This window comes from Apus apus, chromosome 19 (assembly GCF_020740795.1).
Source record: "Apus apus isolate bApuApu2 chromosome 19, bApuApu2.pri.cur, whole genome shotgun sequence".
Classification (NCBI taxonomy): Eukaryota; Metazoa; Chordata; class Aves; order Apodiformes; family Apodidae; genus Apus; species Apus apus.
In genome coordinates, this window is record NC_067300.1 from 7355135 (window position 1) to 7376303 (window position 21169).

The 21169-nt window shown below is 40.4% G+C and overlaps 1 protein-coding gene across 2 annotated transcripts in view; it reads right to left on the bottom strand.

Moving 5' to 3' along the window:
* SETX (senataxin) overlaps window positions 1–19861 on the bottom strand; it is a 29681-nt gene extending 9820 nt beyond the window's left edge. For both annotated transcript variants that reach the window (XM_051636348.1, XM_051636349.1), the window contains exons 1-17: window positions 19680–19861; window positions 18225–18435; window positions 17933–18042; window positions 16345–16564; window positions 15928–16047; window positions 14750–14921; window positions 13105–13195; window positions 7810–12264; window positions 6835–6958; window positions 6149–6325; window positions 5268–5497; window positions 4609–4776; window positions 3904–4060; window positions 2974–3075; window positions 2011–2123; window positions 1244–1315; window positions 215–373 (exon numbers count right to left, since the gene is read on the bottom strand). In XM_051636348.1, the coding sequence (XP_051492308.1) occupies window positions 215–373; window positions 1244–1315; window positions 2011–2123; window positions 2974–3075; window positions 3904–4060; window positions 4609–4776; window positions 5268–5497; window positions 6149–6325; window positions 6835–6958; window positions 7810–12264; window positions 13105–13195; window positions 14750–14921; window positions 15928–16047; window positions 16345–16564; window positions 17933–18042; window positions 18225–18435; window positions 19680–19859 (6861 nt within the window). In that variant the 5' untranslated portion in view covers window positions 19860–19861. The remainder of the gene's footprint in view (window positions 1–214; window positions 374–1243; window positions 1316–2010; window positions 2124–2973; window positions 3076–3903; window positions 4061–4608; window positions 4777–5267; window positions 5498–6148; window positions 6326–6834; window positions 6959–7809; window positions 12265–13104; window positions 13196–14749; window positions 14922–15927; window positions 16048–16344; window positions 16565–17932; window positions 18043–18224; window positions 18436–19679) is intronic.
* Window positions 19862–21169: the final 1308 nt, after the last annotated feature.

The window sequence follows — 21169 nt, forward strand, 5'->3', positions numbered from 1 at the left end:
CATTTACCATTAAAGCACCAAACAAGTCAGAAAAGGAATCAATAAGAAGTTATTATATGCGGTAGGACAGGTTGGTTACCAGTTAAAACGTGGGGATGGGGCAGTCAACCCACAGTATATTATACTAGCAGCCAATCAAAAGTAGCTAAGGCACAAAGCAAGGCAGACCTTCAGAGGTGGAACGTCCTATATAGTTCTAAACAGCTTGACTGACCTCATCCACAATGACACAGCAGAAGGGACTGAATCCTTGCCCCCCTCGCCGCCAAAAAGCAGATTCCAGCAGCCCCCCTCCACTCGTGCTCAGGGTGCAGCAGATGATGTCAGCCTCCAGGATGATATCTGCCTGTACCTTCTGAGCATGGCCCCGGACCTTCAAGTACAACAGGACAACATGTCTCCTCTTTTAGTCTTCCCGAATCACCTTAGAGCAGTTTCTAACTGCCTGGGCAATTCAAACAGATCACACACACGTGTCGCCCCAACCAAACTGCCTCCATTACCACAAATGAAAGTCACAAGGTGGCTTAACTGAAGTGTCACTCTCACTTTAAATGACACCACCTTTGAAGTGGCAAATTACTTTATTGCTTTATGTCTACAGCCATGCAATCTAGCCACAGTAACTGTGAGCAAAGTTCAGTTTGTGACATTTGTGACTCCACACCTCCAAGAGCATTACGAGGCAGCATCTACTGGTTGAAGATGAACCTTCATTCGTCTCATGGTTCATGCTAACTCAGCCTTGACTGGTTTTGCTGTCAGTGCCTATTTCCACTTTGAAATCTTTTTCCTTGCATCAATAATAATAGAAAAAAAAAAAATCTTCCAGCTGTTGCTTTACCTAAAAACACTTAAAAATATCTCGGTCCCTGTAGGATTTTAAGGGGCATGAAACTGGTGATGACACGACATCCTACAACATGAGGACATGCACATTTCTATCACCTTCTTTGCTAAATTTACATTTCATTTAAAATTAACTGTAAAAGTGAATATTCCCATCCACTGATTGCATTTTTTGTTTGGGGCTTTTTGCATTTTTTGCACTATGCAGCCAGAGTACACCTAGAGTCCACACCAGACTGTCCATAACTTATTATGATCTGTATCTAATAAGCTACTACTTTATAAACTCCCAGTTCTATAAAAATCAGACCTCCACTACAATTAAAGGATACCAAATATCTAACTAGATTAGCTGAGATTTTATTAAGGAGTTGCCCTAAAGAGAAATTCCTACCTCCTTTAGTTGAGAAGCAAGTTGTTGTCTCTCCTTGGAAATTCTGCCTATTTCGTCATCTAACATTTGACTCTAGACGGGGTGGAAAGAGAAACCACATAAATATCAGGCATAATTAACACACATTTCCCATATACCCTTTTTCCCCCCATACCTTAATTAATTTCCTAAACATTTAGACTTGCTCAGACTGCCTTTTAATATCAAACATGTCTGAAAAAGCTGATCAGTTTCTTAGAAAATGATCAATGGTTTTAGCCTTTCCCTACATAATACTACACTTCACATTTCTGTGCAGCTGGGAAGGTGGTTTACCATCAGAAATCTGTAATTTGAGCACAAGTGCCAATTTTTTTAAACAAAAAAATGGAAAACCTTGAGTGAACACATATCCCAAAATCTCTGACTGCGTGGTAACTTCATTCTTCCAGTTAAACAGAGCTTTGAAGTGCACAAGTTAAATAATTAAGTTTTCTAAATATGGTTACACTGGTGATGGAACCAAATGAAGACCACTGACCACCAGAGGAAGAAGTACCATAACTGACCTGATGAAAATGCCAGTATAAATAGACAACCCCCCAAAAAAAAAAGTTCCTCATTCCCTCTTTTGGTGCTAACCAACATTTCCACTAGTTGAAAAAGCAGGTGAAGAGACATTTACTCTGAGAGATGACATTAAAAGGACAAGTTCTTTACTCTTTGGAACAGGGTTATGAATAAAAAAACCCCAACCAACAGGATTAAAACTACTATTATCTTATTACCTCCCTCTTCTCACATCTGTGCATGGCACGCTGACGAGCCAGCATGTCCAGCTGTTGATCCAGGGCTGCTTTTCTCTTCTGCATATCCTGGTCACAATCAGTTGGCTTTCGTTCTGTCATAAAACCCAGGAAAGCATACAGGAAGAGCAGAAAAACTATGTTACAGCAACACTTGCTCTCAGTCATGCACATTAAATAGCCAGTCATCAATCTAATTTTTTGTTGCGTTTTCTATTTTTCCATTGAGGTCTGATGAGGAGAGGCTGAGGGAGCTGGGGCTGTTCAGCCTGGAGGAGAGGAGGCTGAGGGGGGACCTCATTGGTCTCTGCAACTACCTGAGAGGAGGCTGTGGTGAGGTGGGTGTTGGGCTCTTCTCCCTGATGATGAGCAACAGGACAAGAGAAAATGGAGTCAAGTTGGACCAGGGGAGGTTCAGATGGGATATTAGGGAAAAATTATTCACAGAAAGAATGGTGAGGCCTTGGAACAGGCTGCTCAGGGAGGTGGTGAAGGCACCATCCCTGGAAGTGTTCAAATGACAAGTGGATGTGGTGTTTCAGGACATGGTTTAATGTTAGGGGTTGTAGGGCAGATGGCTGGACTTGGTCTTTTTCAACCTTGATGATTCTATGTAAAACGAAGGTAATGAGACCTGGTTCCAGCTGTAGCTCCCAAATGCTGCACAGCTGCATTGCTTAAAAATGACAGCTTTAACATTCATTTTTTTAAAGAAATAATGAAACAAACAAAGAAGTCATGGTGCTGGTTTCTTTGGTTTGGTTTAGATTTTAGGCCATAAGTAAAGAGACACTTTGCCACTCAGAAAAACAAGGCTTACAAAGCACTGTTGCAGAATAATCTTTCACCAGATCTTCCTTCTTAAAGGACACTTAGAACCAAGTATAAAACATCACCAAGCTCCTGAAGGAGACTGAAGAGAAGTCTGATGTGTGTGTTACTTACTCATTCTATGTTCAACTTGCTTATCCAGGCTAAATCCCCGGACTTCACTGTTGATGGTTTTTTCAGCACCAAGTCGCACTAAATTGATATCACCACAATTCCCTGTTGAATAAATTGAAGTCAAAATACTTTTAGATTGCTCCAACCAGCTCTGCACTTTGGTATGAGAGGCAAAACAGAAATTTAAACAGGGATATCAAACAAGGCCTTTCATTCTCTACTTTTCAGGGGTTTGAAAGGACTGTACTTATCTAAAAGCAGCTACAAAAGACTCAGTCATTCCAAACTCTAAAAGAAAAATATGTTTGCCTATGTTTTAGTGGTGGTTAACAGTTAATAATGTTATTTTGAATTAGCAGAACCACCTCTTATTCTCAGCCTTCTTTCTAAAATTTACAGAATTGCTAAGTTCAAAAAAACTGCTGAGTACCATCAGCAATGCAGCTGGTAAGTCAATGCTGGATTAACATTTGGCTCTAACATGGATTTATTTTATTTTTTCCCCACCACACACTAGATGCCTTGTTCAGAATCTTCTTTGTATTAGTTACAAACTAGGAGAAGAGAAAAAAAAATAAGTGACAGGCTTCAATGTGTCAAATTAGCATGGCCAGTGAAAGTCCAATTTTATTAAAAATCAAGGTGATAGTCTGGTGCTCAAACCTTGAGGGTGTACTTAAAAACTGGTGAACAAGAGGGTCAATGTCTATATAAAGACAAAGTGCAACTTATTTGAAAAAAAACAAAATACACCTTTTAGAAAAAGCACATTAAAATTAATAACACTATGAAGATGTACCAGTCATGTTCTGCAAGAGAAAAAAAGCTGCTTACAGTAGCACAGAAGTATTACACGTAATCAACTGTTCCAGTGTCTCCTTCAAGTTTTGTCTCTTTAACATATAAACAGAATTTTAAAATAAACCATACCCAAGGGCTCCTGTCTGTTCTGGCACTTTTCCTTAAATGAAACGATGATCTTTTTCATTAGTTCATCAACTGCAGCATTTGATGGTGCACAAACTAGAAAACGGTTTGGCTTGATCTTGGAATTTGTTTTTGGAGATGCTTTATCATTCCTCATGTTCTGTAGATTAATTAACAATAAACCAGAACAGGCTCTTTAGATTGGTTTTGTGATTTAAAAGCCAGACTTACACTCATTCAGCATGCAGAGTATGGGGACTATTGCTCCTGAGTATCTCTTAAGGTATGTCTTACATTCAGCAACAAGTCAAACGTATTAATATTATTTGCATAAATTCCTTCAATGATTATGTATTTGATGAATTTACTGGATACTCATATGAAAATAATTAAATGGGACAGGCCAAATAACATTCTTTAGTACATCAAAACATTAGGGAAACCAAATTTTCACATAACAAGTGTTTATACTACCAACTGTTCATGTTCTCTTGATTTTACATCTTAAGTTCCCTGAAATAACTGTTTTCCAAGATGACCAAAATATATTATTTCCACCTTCACACTCTATACAGAGCAGATAAGTCAGCTTAATGAATTACACTCCCAGTAATTACCAATACTACACTTCCATTTAGTTTAAGCTGTCACTAACTTCCTTTAAGAAACTGAACACGAGCACATGAGAATGGCATCACATTCACTTACTTCTCTTAAAATACAGGACAGAAGTCCAACAATAGTTTTTGATTTCCCTGTTCCAGGTGGACCATGGATGAGGCAGATCTTGGGAAGCTCTGGATGCTCCTTTACCATGGCATAAGCTGTCTCAATGGCTCTCCTTTGATCTTCATTGTATTCGTTCGTAACCAACGCCTGAAGGGACAGGGGGAAAAACAATGAATGGAAGGTTGATCACAACTTCCATGTTCACTTTAGGTATTTTCATCAGGTTGTTGCCCACCCTTCTAGCTATGACTCAAAAACTCAAAAGGGCTTGGAAGCTTTTGATTCTAGGTTTGCTGTAGAGGCACACCCAATCCTGACTCAAAAGCTGAAGAGAAAAGTTTCATTTACTCTACACGTCTTTGTTTTGCTTTATCTTTTCCAGACCTCATCTTACTTCCTGAAGAGACACCTCTCCCTATCACAATACAGGAGAAACACCTAAACAAATTCAGACTACTCTCTCTCCACCCAGTCCACCAACTCTGAAAAGCACAGTGTCTCCGTGCTCCAGGAAACTTGTCTGTTTGCACATGGTCACCTCAAACAAAGCAACAGGCAAAACCAGTTTTACAAATCTCATGAGACCCAAACGTCCAACTTGGTCACCCTTAACTATCACTTCTGGCTGCAGGACTTACAGCACTTTCTGAAGCTGTGGGCAAGCCCCTGGGACAGAAGTAATCATAACTTGGATTGATGATGGGTCTAGCCAGGCAACTCCTGTGCAACAGCAGCAGACCTCTGAATGTTCGGCGCGTGGTCACCAAGGAGCCAATCACCACACACTTCACTTGCTTATTTATGAAGAATGACAAATTGCCTCGAGTTTGCACAGAAAGATGACAGGCAGTGTGCTGCTCCCTTTGTCCTGGGAAAAGCAGGGGGAGGGAAAAAACCAAAATACAAGTTGTTAATTCAAAGAATATCCAAATTGTTAACTGAAATATGTTCTAACAGGTCACTCAAATAATTCATCAGAACCAGGTGCTGCCTTCTATTAGAGAACCAACAATTAATAACCGCAAAATAACAAATCTCTTCCCCTCCCACCCCCAAAAAATCCCTCAAAACTAACAAACAAAAAGCAGTGTTTTGTAAACAACTCAGATCACTGTTTTAATCAGGCAGCATTGATGCAGATACCCAGTAATCCTTGGTAATTCACAACTGCAGTTCCAGAAGATGGTGCGAGTTTCTAGTCAGTGAAACCACTGAAGTACATGGCACTTTGTATCTCACAGCAATGCACCCGAGGGTGTACACAGAGCACTACTCACCATCAGTTTCTGTTCTCACACAAATTACTATCATCTGTATTGAAGGAAGTCCCTAGAAAATTGCATGGAAAAAGCAGGTCTGCAGCTTCAGGTCCTGGCTTTTCACCAAGATTCTAGCATGAAATGGATGTGGAAAAACAACTCTCTTTCCTCTGAGGTAAGTGGTATATTACAATTATCAACTGCCAGCTACAAAGCAGCCCTTTACAGGAGCAACTTTTATTTCAACCCCATTTACTTACCAGCTGCACAGCCAGATGCACGAGCAAATCGTTTCACAAGACCAACATGGTTCACTATCTGGGTCTCCATCTCACTTTCTTCCCCAAAGGCATCTTTTTTCTTTTGGACCATCAAAAAGATTAAGTCATCCTCCTTTGGATGAAGCTGCTTTGCCAAATCACTTTCTTTAAAATGAGCTACCCAAAAATATGTTTTAAAGTTAGAATATTAAAAGGAAAATGGTGATAATTACTTTGACTCTAGAAGCACTAGGATTAACATATTGCATATACTTCAGGAATATCCATCTGTTCATCTTTTAAGCTATTAAAAACCATAGCAAAAGTCTACAAAGAGTTTTAACCTTATTCTGCATTCTTAAGACTGAACTTAGCATTGTATTAAAAAAAAAAAAAAAAGAGCAAGTCAAGGGTTATTATATTTACCAAAAGAAGCTGAAAGGAAATCCCAAATGAGATGGAAAATATTCCAGCAGCAATCAAATGACTTTTTGTACTGAACACTTAAAGCACAAGTTCCCTGCAAAATCCATATTTCTGTTACAAACGTGCTGTAAAGTAGCAAATTCAAGACCCTTTTTGCATTTATAGCAACTTTTTACAAATCCTACCTGCAAGTGCTAACTCATTACAAGGCACTGTCTACCTGAAAATGAGAAGAGGGCTTTATAAAATAACACTCTTACCTGTAAAATTTCCTGTAAAACTTGCTGTAAGGTTTCCTGCATTCAAGTCAGAAGATAAGTTCTCTAAGCAGAAGTAGTAACTCCTCTCTCTTACTTTCTGGTTTTCTGCCCACTCTTTTGCCAGCTACATGTTGGAAAAAGTTGAAAAAATAGAAATAATTTTAAGTGTGCAGTGTATCAGAAGAAAATCTTACCATGACTCAAACACACTAATCAGAAATAAGATAAAGGTAAAATAAGAGACTGTCAAGTTCAAGACAAAGAGTCTTGCCTATTTCTTTTTTAATATGTGCATATAAATTATATACAAATGCATATGGGGCAAACAGAAGCTCTTCCTCCTCACCCACCCCCCATTTAATCTACGTTCTTACAAAGCTCCTCAAAACTAATGTGTGGTCCCCATATTGCATTTTCACCTTGAAATACCAGTATTACACTGGTATTCATTTTCTACCTTATTTCTGAAGGAAAAGTGATGCAATGACTGAACGGGAAAGCACGAAGAGCGTAGTGGAAGGAATGCTGCTTTTATTCATTATTAAACTACAAACTATGAGACTGTTTTGGAAAAAAAAAGCTTCTTAGATCAACCTACCCTCTGATCTAAGTTCTCAACATAAATGAAAACATCACGTCCTTAACCTCTTGTTACAGTCATTGAAACACCTCAGCTTCTTAAACAAAGATTCCTGTTTTAAGCTTTATATGCTATGAAAAAAGAAAGAGGAACCACCTCCTTTTCAGGCTATTGTGGATGCACACCCCAAAACACAAAGCTTCACTGAGGTGAGTAACACTGACAGTCCCCAGTTGTAAACACACCTGTCTAGGTTATTTCCCTCAAATCATTCCTCTATTCAGATCTTTATCTGAACACCTTCAGAAGGTTATCAGAGGACATAAACCAGTTTTTAACCTCCTAGTAAAATGCACTAGGTTTGAAAACAAACGAAGAGGCAGGTAGCAACTTACTGTTTCAAAGGCGTTTAGCATCATCAAGGGGAAAAATGTCTCAAAATACTGTTTCTCTCCCCAAAACTGGACAGGAACAGAGGCTACTACAGACTGCAGGAGACCGCTCGGAGGTCCACACTCGCTGGAGTTTGCAAACATTTCATAAGTCCACTTTAGGACTTCATTATCAAAAGTACTATGGTCCCGGGGCTTAGGTTCAAACAAGGCAGGACACACTTCTTGGGCAGGTCTTCTGACCACGTTTGAAACATTGTAATTCTGTCTGTTTTGTGGCTGGAGAACATTAGAACTAGGGAGCTGAGGTACATCACTGGAACTTAGAGGCTTCCAGGTCTGATTTCCTGGGGGTGCAGCCCTTGCAAGTGGTGGTTTTGCTGCATTCTCTTTGTTTCTTGAAGCTGGTGGGGGCTTCTTAACATCTTCAAAGTCCTTGCTGAAGGCTGCATTCCGTGAGGAACTTGCCGAGCTGAAAATTTTGGCAGTGGAAGGCTTTCTTGGTTTAGAAGGTGGCAGGAGAGGTTTGGCAAACAAGTGGTCTGCTTCTGAGCTGGTGGCTGCATGGTTACTGCAATATTCTCTTGGTTTTTCTACCTTCTCCATGCAGTTTTTGTACTTACATTTCACAGGAGTCAAGGAGTCTTTCTGCTGAAGACTTTCAGCACTATTTGTTTCCTCTGGTTTTTTACTAGTTTTAGTAGCATCTTCAACACCTTCCTCCAGAGAACGCGATTCCTCATCCTTAGGATCTGACTGAGTTAAAAACAGATGATCATCATCATCATCTTCACTGTTTTCATTTGGTTTACACCCATTTTCTTTTGAAGCTGTCTTCTCACACCCAGGCTGGACACCGCAACCTTCTCCTGAAGGTTCATCTTTACCATCTTGAGCAAGAGCAGCAGAAGAGAGACTTGAACCCTCAGGTACAGGAGGAACCATCGTACTGTTACCCTCTGATCTTCTGCTCGAGTCTGAAGAAGTAGGCATTTTAGACAGATTTGTCTCCTCTCTTTTTTTGTCTCTTGGGTTTTCTACAGATCCAAGCTCAAAACTTGTAGGTGTTTGTTTCCTAGAATTTGCATCCACTTTCCTAACTGTTTTGTTTCTACTCTCAGAATTTCCCACAGGATGCTTCACACCTTTTTTGGGCCTTGTCTGCCCAAAATACAGACGGTCTTGGCAGGCTAGCAGTTTTTTATTGTATTTTACAGACAAATTCTGAGGAGCAATTAGTTTACTCTTCCGTTTCTGTGCAAGTGCCACCCTCCCTGCAGCTCTCCCGTGGCTGCGCAGCTCAGCCAGGCTCTCCAAGGAACGTTGGGATAATTCAAAGGCTTTACGAGGTGCCTTCTTCAGACCCAGCTTTTCTGCAGTGGTGGAGGGTGCAGGACACTGCCTGACCTTCCTTGGAGGAATAACAGCAGGCAATGACCTGCCAGATTGTGAATTTTTGGATGTACTTTGAAGTAACTTTTTATTTGGGGCTGGTTTAAGAAAAGGAGGCTTTTTAGGGCTTCTCTGAATAGCTCTTCCTACCTTGGATTTTGCTATACTCTTCCGTGGGCTCAGACTGTTCTTCTTCAGGGCCAGCTTGGAAGCTAATGACATTTTAGATGTAGATGCTCTGGGTTCAGTCAGTTTTGAGCCCAGGGTGGAGTCTTTCGCAACAGGACCTTTGTCTGCCAAATTCTCCAGTTGATCTTTTCCATCTCCCTTACTACTAGATTCTTGCAATGCTGAATTAGTTACTTCCTTTGCATTATCAGCTTCTTTGGGATGAGAATTATTTTCTTCCTGCTTTTCTACCAAGTTTGCTTCTTCTTCCATGGTTTCATCACTTAGGTAATCCAGATCATAACCCCACTCATTTGTGTGATCTTCCAGTGAGCCATGGGAATTACCACTATCAACCGATGCTGAAGCTTGATTCTGTTTATACTCTTGAGTTGCTTCCATACTATACTCTTGAGTATCTTGCCACACTGAAAAGACTTCATCTTCTGTTTCAAATTCAAAGTACTGAGAATCACACTCTTCCAGTAACAAGGGAGAGCTTGGTGACTTTGAGTCAGAAATGCAGCTGGAAGTTGAAGGCTGCTTTTCAGGACACACATTCTCATTATTTTTTGTTGTTTCCTCCTTGTGAGCCACGTTGTTTTCTTCATCAGAAGAGTCCAAAATTATAATTACTTCATTGTCATGGCAATCTGCATCACAGGGAGGCCGAGCACTTTGGTCATCAATGGAAGATCTTACAGCACCTTTCACTTTTCTTTTAATATCACACAGATTATGATGAACTAAGCTTTCTTGGCTTGAATCAAAGGGAAAATTGACACTTTTGGCATATGCAGCTAGAGATAATTTACTGAGGTCTCTGTCAAGCTGGGAGTCTGATAAAGTATTATCTTCAGAAACAGTTTTCACACAATTCTCCTCTTTCTTCCCCACTAAATTGTTTTCTCTCTTGAAATATTCTGAGAATTGGAACAACCTGTCATTTGATTCACTCTTCACGGACAGCGGCCTGATCCGAGAAGCAGGGTTAGATGTATCCCTCTTACTTTCAGAGGTAGATGGAACACAACCATTTGCTGAAGTTTTATCCACACTGAATGTCTTTGGAATTTGACCTTTACAGTCATATTTACCTGAGTCATTTAAATTAGGCTGTTCCTGGTCTGAAGTTTGCATCTCAGGGTCTTTCATAAAGACAGACCTCAACAGTAAACTTGACTTTTCTTCAGTAGATTCTTTTTTCAGTACAGTGTCACTAATCCTTGAAAGCAAAATACTGTTGTCTTCATCTTCCTGCACACCAGGTTCATTTTTAGAGGAGCTGGAGCAAACTAGTGGTGTTTCTTTGGACACCTGGGTAGTGGGGACCAGTCTGGATTGAAAAGCACTGTTGACACTTCTCTTCTGTGCACCTTCACAACTCCTCCAAGATGGAGAATCAACAGAGATTTCATTTTCATACACAATATTCACTCCCTGATGTTTATGACAATCTTTGGTAGTACAGAGATAGCCAGTGCAAAGCTTAGGTTTCTCCACCTCTGCTTTTGAAGCACTTGTTAAACTGCAGCTTTTCAAGTCACTTGGCTTGGTAGGCTGCAATACTTTTGAGGGCCATTCAGTTTTCTGCAGCATGTCTTTCAAATTCATCAGTCTCTGTGCATCCACTTTCAACTTAGAAGAGGAACTAGAAAACACATTGCTTCCCTTTACATCTGAGCTGTAACTATCTTCTGAAGAACCAGTTTGAGCAGCGAGGTGCACTGGTGCTATGGGTCCTGCTTCACCTTTGTTTTCCAGCTCTCTGATTCTTCTGAAATCTGATTGTTGGGTATTTGGATTTAAGCACTGATCACCCATAGTGCACTTCCCCACCACAAGATCACTGTTCTTGTTTTCCTCAACTTTCCCACATTCCTTTGTTGCCAAAGAGTTCTGTGGGCAGACACGTTCCGGAGTTGTCAGGTCATTAGGTTCCTTTTTAATATTCACCAAGAGGCTTTCTGTTGATGTCCAAGATCTTGAACTTTTAGATGCATCTCTACACTCCTCTTCCCAGGCACTCTTTCTTCTAGGGAAAGGGTTCTCTGGACAATCTTCATCTCTGCCTTCCTTTGATATGAGACCAGCTGGTGAACAAAGGCCATCTCTGCCATGCCCATCACCACGTCCACTCTTCTCCTGCTTGACTGAAATGGTGGGCAAAGTTGTAGAGCCTGCATTGTTTCCTATGGGCACAGAGGTATTCAATGCTCTGTCCTTTATATTTCTTATGACTTGCTTTAAACACATTTGTAATTCCTGGGTTTCCTGGACGTTCAGCTGCCAACCTAATGACAAATTTCCTCGCAGAAGAAGATTGAGTTTGTTCAGGTATTGCTTGCAAAGAGTTTGCTGCCCCATCTGACAGCCTTCTTTCAGAAGGCTGCGGATCAGCTGCACACAGGCGTGCTGCACGGAGTTAGAAGCTTGTAAAGACATTCCTGATGAACCCCTCACACAGTGTCCAGAGGCTTTTTCAGTGCACCGTGTGAATGCTACAGCTGGAAGCTTGGCACATCTCACCACCACTTCCACCCATTCCTGGGAGCTAATCCATAGCAAGTGCAGGCACTTCTTATTCCTGTGCAGCTCAATAATCGACACCAAGATCAAGAGAAAAAATTCCGAGATCTTATCGCACTGCTGGATCCTTTCATTGAGGATATCCTTGATTTCTGAGTACAGGTAGTGAATGACCTCTACTATATATGCTACACCCAAGTCCTTGAGATCCATAAGAGACTGAACAAAAGGGATGAACCACAGAAACGTGCTGTTATGAATGCGCATGTCTCTGCCAATATCAGACTGCAGCACGTGAGCCAGTGTTTGCATGTCCTCGTACATGCTGGGGAGGTAGTCTGGGCAAATAGCAGCTTTCCATCCAGTATCCTGGAAAATAAATTCACCACACACATCATCCTCCACAGTTGAATCTGCCAGTTTTCTGTTCTAGCCATAAAGGTTACTGTCTTTCAACTATATGTTCATTATACGGTAACTTTATATCCTAATGTAGAGTCAAAATCTAAACTGAAAAATGAAAAAAATAAAGATCAAACTAACTTACGTAGAAGGAACTAATTTCCTAAAGTACAACCTATGAAATACAGGTAAAGTAGTAAATTTCTTGAAAAATCCTTGTGAAATCCTCCAAAGATGATGTTATGCTGACAGAATTTAACCTCAGATAATCAAATACCCATTTAAAGACTTTAACAGACATTTCATAAATTCAAGAGAAGATGACAAATGTGTGTCTTATACCAACTTCCTCTGCCTTCTAACAAGAAAATAATGGTGCCATTTTGGAGCACAGCCTAACATTTGAAAGTAAATCAAAGTGTACATCATTAGTCCATACTCAATACACTAGTTCAGAAATCTAAGAAACAAAAAGGAAAATACAAGAATACAAAGAACAACTTATTTTAAAATAACTTAATTCAGAGTTTCGTTTCCATCTTGATATGAATTCTTGGACTTTAATACTATCTCTGTCTAATTCACAAACCCATTCTTCTTTCCTCTTACAGCCTGAAAGTACCATGTAAACAAGAGGTCACCACACTGGCTACTAATTAGGGCACACAATGGTGACATACATGATGTCTTATTTTTTCTTTGGAAAATCACTAGTAGAAACAGAGCATCTTCTGAGATGATTTAAACTGACAGTATCATTCAGTGATCAAAGTTCAAAGAACAGGGAAATAAAACATTTCTTAATACCTTCTGAAGCTTTTCTGTGTTAAAATCATACACAATCTGACTGCAAGTAACCATGTCATCATTGTAGTCTGACTCCGGTTCAGATTTTGTCCTAAAATGAAAAACACATCATTATAGACTCAACTAACTTTATACAAAAGCCAACTGCCCAAGACCCAGATTTCAATTCACATACTGACCACACGATTAGAACTTATCAACGATGAAACATACCTATGAAATCATAATTAAAACTGCAGAGTTTGTTCTAGCCTGCTTGTAAGAAGCAGGGGAAGTGACTGTCTCAAAAAAAAAAAAAAAAAAAAAGAGCTTTCTAGTAAGCCATGGATTTGACTACCTAGACCAAACACCCAGAAAAATTCCAATTTCTTTGAATTTTCTATGCACAAATGCAGTTCAATCACTCAAACTTTGTATGCAACTATTTGAACACAACACTCCAAAAGCTTGTTTAACTGAAGAAAACCTCCTTTAATACACCTTCCTCAGCTATCTTTAACATTCCATATTTATGTAGCTGTAGCTATCTAGGATAATATAGACTGTATATATAAAAATACTGCATATGTAAATCACTGTCACTCAAAGTTGATTCAAAATATACCACAGGAAAACAGTCAACAACTGGTACAGTTATTCAGGAACTGTTTTCTACCAACTTTTAAAAATTAGACAGCTTCAGTGCTCAAAAACAGGTGTTCATAAAGTCTTGGGGCTTGGATTCTTATAAAAATATATACATAATTATAGTAATATAATAACATATATATAAGAATTCTTCAGGGGACAGCATGCCAAAAGATAGAAGTCAAGTTTAGGTAACAAAACTTTGCTCCATAGAAGTTGTTTCTAGAGTTCCTGGCAGTGTCCTAACCCATCACTGCTGCACTGAATAGGCATTTCACCTAATTAACTTTAAGTTCAATACTGGGAATACTGTCACTTGGAAGTGATTCAATAACTCCTTTTTATCTTAAGATACATGCACTCAAATCCTTTCAAAAGCTTATCTGATGCCTGCTACATGTTCTAAAGCATTTCATTGCAGCACTTCACTATGTTATCCAAGTTATTAAAGGCCAGTTCCTCCCTGAAAGGAATGCACTCAGAAAAAGAATAAAACTTTTAAGGTTATAAAGTACCATTAAGAAAACCTAATTTTGAGAAATACTTAATACTTAACCCGAGCTGAAAGTAAACTCAAGTTGTCACCTGGAACTACAATCTAAAACTATGTCATCCACTGAGAATTCTGGAATTCCCATAATTTTATCAAGAGTGTCACACATAGCAGCCTTCATTAAACATTAACTTCATTAAACCCCTAACAAGGTGGTTACAGCATTAAATAAGCCCTCAACAGCAGCCCTCCTGATTCAGAAAAACCCTGAAAAGTGTAACAGACATCAGAGCAGTCAGAAAAAAGTGAGCATAGAATTTTTGAAAGAACCTCACAATTTTAAGGGACCTACTTCATCTTTTCATTGCTTGAAGCTGGCAACATCTGATTTTTTCTTTTCACCCAGCCATCTCTCCCTCCCCCAAACCAAATCAAGGCAGCACCGACAAGAAAACCAAGACCGACCCTACTCCTCTACCTGGTATCAAAATCATAAAACTGTTCTAATCTCTTAATAAAACTGACCTCTTAAAGCTATTGCGTATATTTTTTATTTCATTGTTGTAGCTCACACTGTTGATAATGGTTTGAAAGGCCTGGACAGGATCAATAAGCTGACCCCACACTTTAGATCCGAGCTGATCCAAAATAACCATGAAACAATGCAGCGCTGGCCAGAAGGGGTCAGTGGAATCATCTGAAACATAACAGTAATATTGGGGAGAGTTGAAATGCAAGAGTCCTGGACATTCTTAGACTCATCTTAAGTTGAAAGTAGTCGGTTTTCATGATTTTTTTTCTTAATTACTAATATAAAGATATGTATTCTAGGAAGTTGGAACTAGATTTTCAAACCCAGAAAAAGGATGAAAAAAGTCAACCTCACTTATCTCTACAGACATTGGTCATCATGCAGTCTTAATATCAACAAGAACCTGGGTAACTATTACTAATGTTTCTCAACTCTTTGAAACCTATTCATCCACACCGAATTTTGCACTGCTATTCTAAGAACTGGGTACAACTTACACGGCTCTGACAATTTATACTTCAAATTAAAGCTAGAAGCAATTGGTTTTCCTTCAAGTGTGTTCTTACTTCTTCATATAAGATAGCATCATACCCTCAATAAGCATACTAAGCTTATAAAGATCTAGATATCCAAGAGGTGGCCCTGGTCTTGAGCTCATGTGCCATTCCTGGGCTACACCACAGCATGTGGCCTACAAGACTGGGCCAAGGGCTACCAGTCTAAACTCCCAGCTGCGAAAGGGGTTCCCTCAAACTGATGGATGGAAGAGTCAAGTTTTAAGCAGGTTGCAGCAATTCCAAGGAAGGTGTTTATTTTAGGACTCAACATTCAAACTTCATGCCCCAGTGAAAGGGGCATTCCCATACAACCTGTATATGAAATGAACAGAGGATGGCAGAAAATACAGATTTATTCTGTCAAAGCCTCTAAGGCATCTGGCAAAGCACTGCACTCCCTTTTCCCCTCATGACTTTGTTTGAATGTCATTTTTCAGTGTTTGTCAGTATTGCTCAAACATGCAATATCTGCCAGCTTCCAGAAGATACATAAGCTTCAGTTAAGATCACCTCAGCACTGCACTACTAAGAATTTACTCAATTAAACAGGGAAGTCTGATAATGATGAAAAATAGGCTAAGAAGTGTCTTCATTTGAGTATCAAAATTAGTTACCGACTGCTTCCTTCTCCATGGTATGAAGTATGGACTGCATGAAATCATTTTGTTTGTCTGGGTCCAGTAACAAGGAGTCCATGGCTTGCTCTTCCAGCACCGTTAGCAACATACAAATCCCTACACACACAAAGCAAAGCAACAGGTCTGTAGATTTACAAATATTTGTTCCAATTTTCACCGCATCAAGGATCATTTTCCAAGCGTCCTTACCAGTCTAACACTTGACCAAAGAGATCAACCATGTGAAGCTAATCAAACACCATCTTACTACTGCAGCTGTGCAACATTCAATTCTCCCATTTGACTTGCCCAAAATAAACAGCCCCCATGAAACAGTAGAGCTCTGACCTGAAAAGTGTTTACAACATGAGAGAAGCTACATGTGCAAATTCACCTCTGATCATAAATACTCACCCAGCCAATAGTTCTTGTAGTTTGTAGTATCGTATAAATGGGATGGCAGAAGGATGAGTTTACCCTTTTCAATCACTGACGAGCTGTAAATATCTGGACTCTCAAAAAGCCCCAACTCAATAACTTTGAACAAGCAAGTCAGCACTTCCTGCAAGTCATAATAATCATCCCTGTCAACCTTCCCTAAATTCCTTGCTGTTAGGATGGCCCATCGACGAATCTAAGGATTAAAACAAAAGAATTCTGCTTCAATAAAAAGAGCAAGTAAAATCACAACATTGGGAGATTAGGAACCACTGCTACTACAAATGGGACAAAAATGGATTTTTACTATGGTAAATTTTCATAATCACAAGCAAGAGTTTTTTCAAAATCACCTCAGAAACAGGCTTACTATACCTACAATAAAATGCTGGTTACAAAGAAGCTAAAATTCAGCATAATATATACAGATAAAACTGTGACAGAGGGATAACATATGGTTTTATACTTACTTTATATTGTTTAAAAGTCACTGACCAATATTTACCACCTAGATAACTGTATACTCTAACAACAGTTGGCAAGTTGTGCAGCTAGCACAGGAATTTTTTGCCTTTGAATCATTCTCTGACCTACAGAGAAAATTTCAGTTTCAGGAAGCACAAAGTACACCACTATTGAACCCTTTAACTGTTTCTTAGGACAACATGAAATGTTGAACACACTGGTGTTTAAGTCAGTCAGCCTTGGAAAGGACACAGCCTGTGGAACCTGACTCTCCAAAGCACCATCAGATGAGGTGGGACAACAATGGGATGAACTCACACTCTCCTGATGTAAATCAATAGCCCACTTGGGTTACAATTCAATAATCCTTGGAGAGCTGCACATCCAAATTCACCCTACACAGATAAACACATCACAGAGACTTCAGGATCTTGCCAAGAAAGCACCGAGTCCTGTCCCTTCAGTGTTAACACGGTGCATGAAACCAGGATTTGCTCTTTCAACAGACACTCCCAATTGCAGCAGGTAATTCTCTGAATTACCACTATCTTTTGGCACTCTTCCCTGTTTTTGTCACCAGTTTTATACCTAGAACGTGCACATGTAGTCTGAAGGACCAGCCTTCCAGCAGAGTAATACACAAACTTCAAAAGAAGGCAGAAAAGTAGGCACTCAGACTCATCTAATGCTTTGAAAACTTCAGGTATTTTTTTGGTCATCTCTCAAATCCCTTTAACCAGCAAAAAATCCAAAGGGGATTAATACACTAAATGACAAATCCTGGCCCACTTGAGAAGAATTCCATTTGGGAGTTTAGGGGATTCATTTTTCAGTTTCACTGAACAGCTGCAACTTCTGCCAACTAAATGCAAGTAAAGTGATTTTAGAAGTTATTGTAAAACAAGAGTCTTCTCTCCTTCAGGAAGAGTAACTCTATGGCTACTGAAATTCTTATTTTATATATATACCATTTAACAAAAATACAGAAAATGGAACACAAATCATCTTGAACACTAATCTTTTCAAATTCTTGTCATTAGAAAGGGGAATCTGCTCTGATGCTATTTAAAACTAGCAGAATAAAAAAGAAAGAACTTACCACTTCATTTGGGTGTACCAAAAAGAGATAAATTCCTGGATATTTCTCAAAGACCTGAAAGGAACTCTGATTTTTTTCCATTTTACAGAGCACTTCCACACACAGCTCACCTAAAAGGACCAACACAGTTATAATAAGGGCTAATTTATATGCTCACAAAACAAAAAAAACAACCAGTCAGTGTAAAAACAAATATACATACATACACACTGGTACTTTGGTTTCCCTGTAAGTTATTTGCAGCTCCTTCAGTAGAAACAATACCCTTACAACTACACTTTAAGATACATACTGACTTTCTCGTGCAGCAGCAGATAGGGATATTTCAGTATTTCTAGGAGGGGCACTCGCAGGTTATTCTCAAAATCTGGGCCCACATAACCAGACAGGTGTCTCTCTTCATCCCCATTCACTATAATCAACTCATCATCATCTCCAGCTTCTTCTTGGATGGATTTCTCTATGTGGGCAACAAGACGGGAGCTTTCCAACTCCCACAAGACCTGTTGAGTAGGGAAAAAAAACCTAATCAAAGTGCATCTGTGAAGAAAGTCATTAAGGACATTTATTATAGTCATGTGCAGGAACCTTCAGTAGACTTTCAAAACTTTTAATTTCATTTTTAAAAGTTTCCAAGCATATTGTGAAACAAAGTGTTTGACAAGGTGTTCAGACTGTGCAAACCACAAAACTCTCACTTCAGAGTTAAGATCATAAAGTAATTTTTAAGACTGGCAAAGCAGAAGCATTTTTATAGTTCTGTTAAATATTAATAAACAGTTTCAATAATTCTTTCAGGCCATAGGTTAGTCATGAAGTTTCGTTCCACTGGCCAATGCAAAGCAGGACACAATCCAGAAAATTATTGTATTTAGGAAGATGGGAAAACAGTTCTGAAGTCTTGCCTTCTCACATATTTTGCAGCATGTTAGTGGAAGGGAGTGAATGCAAACGATGCAAACAGACTGACTTGCTAAACATCTGCAGGGGATTTGGCTCACTTAACAGCACTCATCTAAAGGAACTGCTCCAAACATCAATTAGAAATCAAGGCTATTTCCTACAGTAAACAGATACAGAAAGGAACTTTCAGCAGTCCTGTCACTCCACTTATCTCCAGTCTAAAGGCAGATGGGATTGCCCTCCAGAGAAATTTAACTGACTAGTTGTTGTGGCATAACCACTCCCCTCGGGCCACTCAGCCCTCAGTGTGAAACCCCCTCCTGAGGGAGAACTGTAAAAGGCTTATAATAAAATTAAGTTTTAAAACTCACAGGTTTGCAAGATCAGATTGCTGAAACTCAAGCTTAGTATGAAACTATGAATGAGAAATGGATGCCAAAGAGGAACAACCCAAAGCTGAAGAGAAGCCAGAGGAAGGAAGCAAACACATTAAAGAAGTAGAGCTGCTAGTTTGCTTGGCAGGTGCTCTTTTTTTCAGATGTCAAACCATCACAGCATGAACAAAGTCCAAGCTACAACGTCTAGTCAGCAACCTCCCACTACTGTTTTAGTTCTAATTTGAACACATGCAAAACAGGAGGGTCTTCTTCCTTTACAAATGGCTCTTTGTAACTCAATATAAAAAAGCAGAGTTGAAAAGCAACATACCCCACTCCCCAAACCCAACAAAACAGAAACCCTGCACAAACTCCTCCCATCACTGAGGCTGGACCACAGAAGCCTCTCCTGAAGTTTTCCTTCAGTTCCTGCTCATTCATGGGCAGGAGCCAAATCTCTTAATTACCTCATGCAACTTTGGCAATTCTTCCCGTGCTTTGTGGTACTCGACCACACACTCCAGGCAGTAAGAGAGATCATCATTGGCTCCTTCAAGATCTTCCAGGGACAACTCTTTAAAAGCATAGCTCTTCAGGAACTCCGTGGTGTCAGAACCACCCGGTGTACACCATCGACATGTGCTCATTCTTTGGGTGGAAAGGAGGAGGAATTAACAGAAGCCTGAAGACTGAAAGTGGCAAAATATTTCCCTTCAGCCACAGCAGTACCTAGTTTTCAAGCGTGATGAGCTTCAGAATTTATGTAACTCGTTAGCAGCATAAACGTGTATTTTCTTGGATTTTTTTTATAATTTGGGCACATGCAGTTAAGCAAAGAAACACAGGTGAAAGCCTGAAATGAACGTTACAGGAAACGAGTGCTGAATGGCAAACGTGAGAAGCAAAGCTCTGAAAGGAAAACAAGTCACGGCACTTGCAGACTATGAAATCACACGTGAAAATTCACTTCATATACAAAACAATCCCCCATCCACAGTTCCCAGAACTAAAACGCTAAAGTTCATTACGTTGCTTTGCAGGTATCTATGTGATCTAGGTCTGACGAGCACGAAATTTAACGAGGTGTTTTTTTTTTTTCCTTAATCTCTTGGTAAAACTTACAGGTCAACAAATCCCCGCTGACAAAAGCAAAGGGTGTTTATGCAGAGCTCTCCTGCCCTCGATACTACTTCGAACGCCTCAAGAAACTCTCCCCACAGATTGCTTTCTCTAAGAAGCTCTTCACTAACCAGCAAGCCCGTCACCTCAGATCCTGCCAGGCTGAAGAGCTCGACAGAATGAAGAAAAGCAGGGACACGTAAGTATATACAGCCGGTAATCGCTTGTGTTAATCAGCGTAACAAAGAAGGCGAAAGAGAAGGGTAAGACGAAGCGAAACGCGCTTCCCCAGCGCCGGCGGGGCTCACCTTCGGGCAGGGCAGGGAGCCCGGCGCTGCCCCGCAGGCAGGGCAGGGCCGCGGCCCCCCCGGCCATGCACCGCTCGGCTCGGCCGCCCCTCAGCGCCGCATCCCCGCGGGTCCGGCCTCCGCGGGCTCCCGCACGGACCCGCAGCGGCTCAGCGGGCAGGCCGCGCTCAGCCGAACGCGCTGTTGGTGTTTGGGTGAAGGGCGCGTTTTCTGAAGGGGTGAGGAGGGGTGTGCAGCTGGACTGCTCCCTCGTCCCAATGCCTGTCCCGCCTTTTTCTAAAAAAAAAAAAAAAAAAAAAAAAAAGGAACAGTTTACCCAGGCGCGTCAAGCAAAGGGATTGCTTCAACAAGCAGCCACGGGTAGATGAAAGCTCAGCTGCAAAACCAAACCCAAAACAAACCAAGCCTGACACGCTTTAACGGCCGCTCGCCGGGGGCGGCATCGACACCTGCGGGCGCAGCCGAGGCCGCCGCGCCAGCTCGTCCCGTGCAGGGCCCCGGGCACTCACCGGCAGCTCCGCCGCCACCAG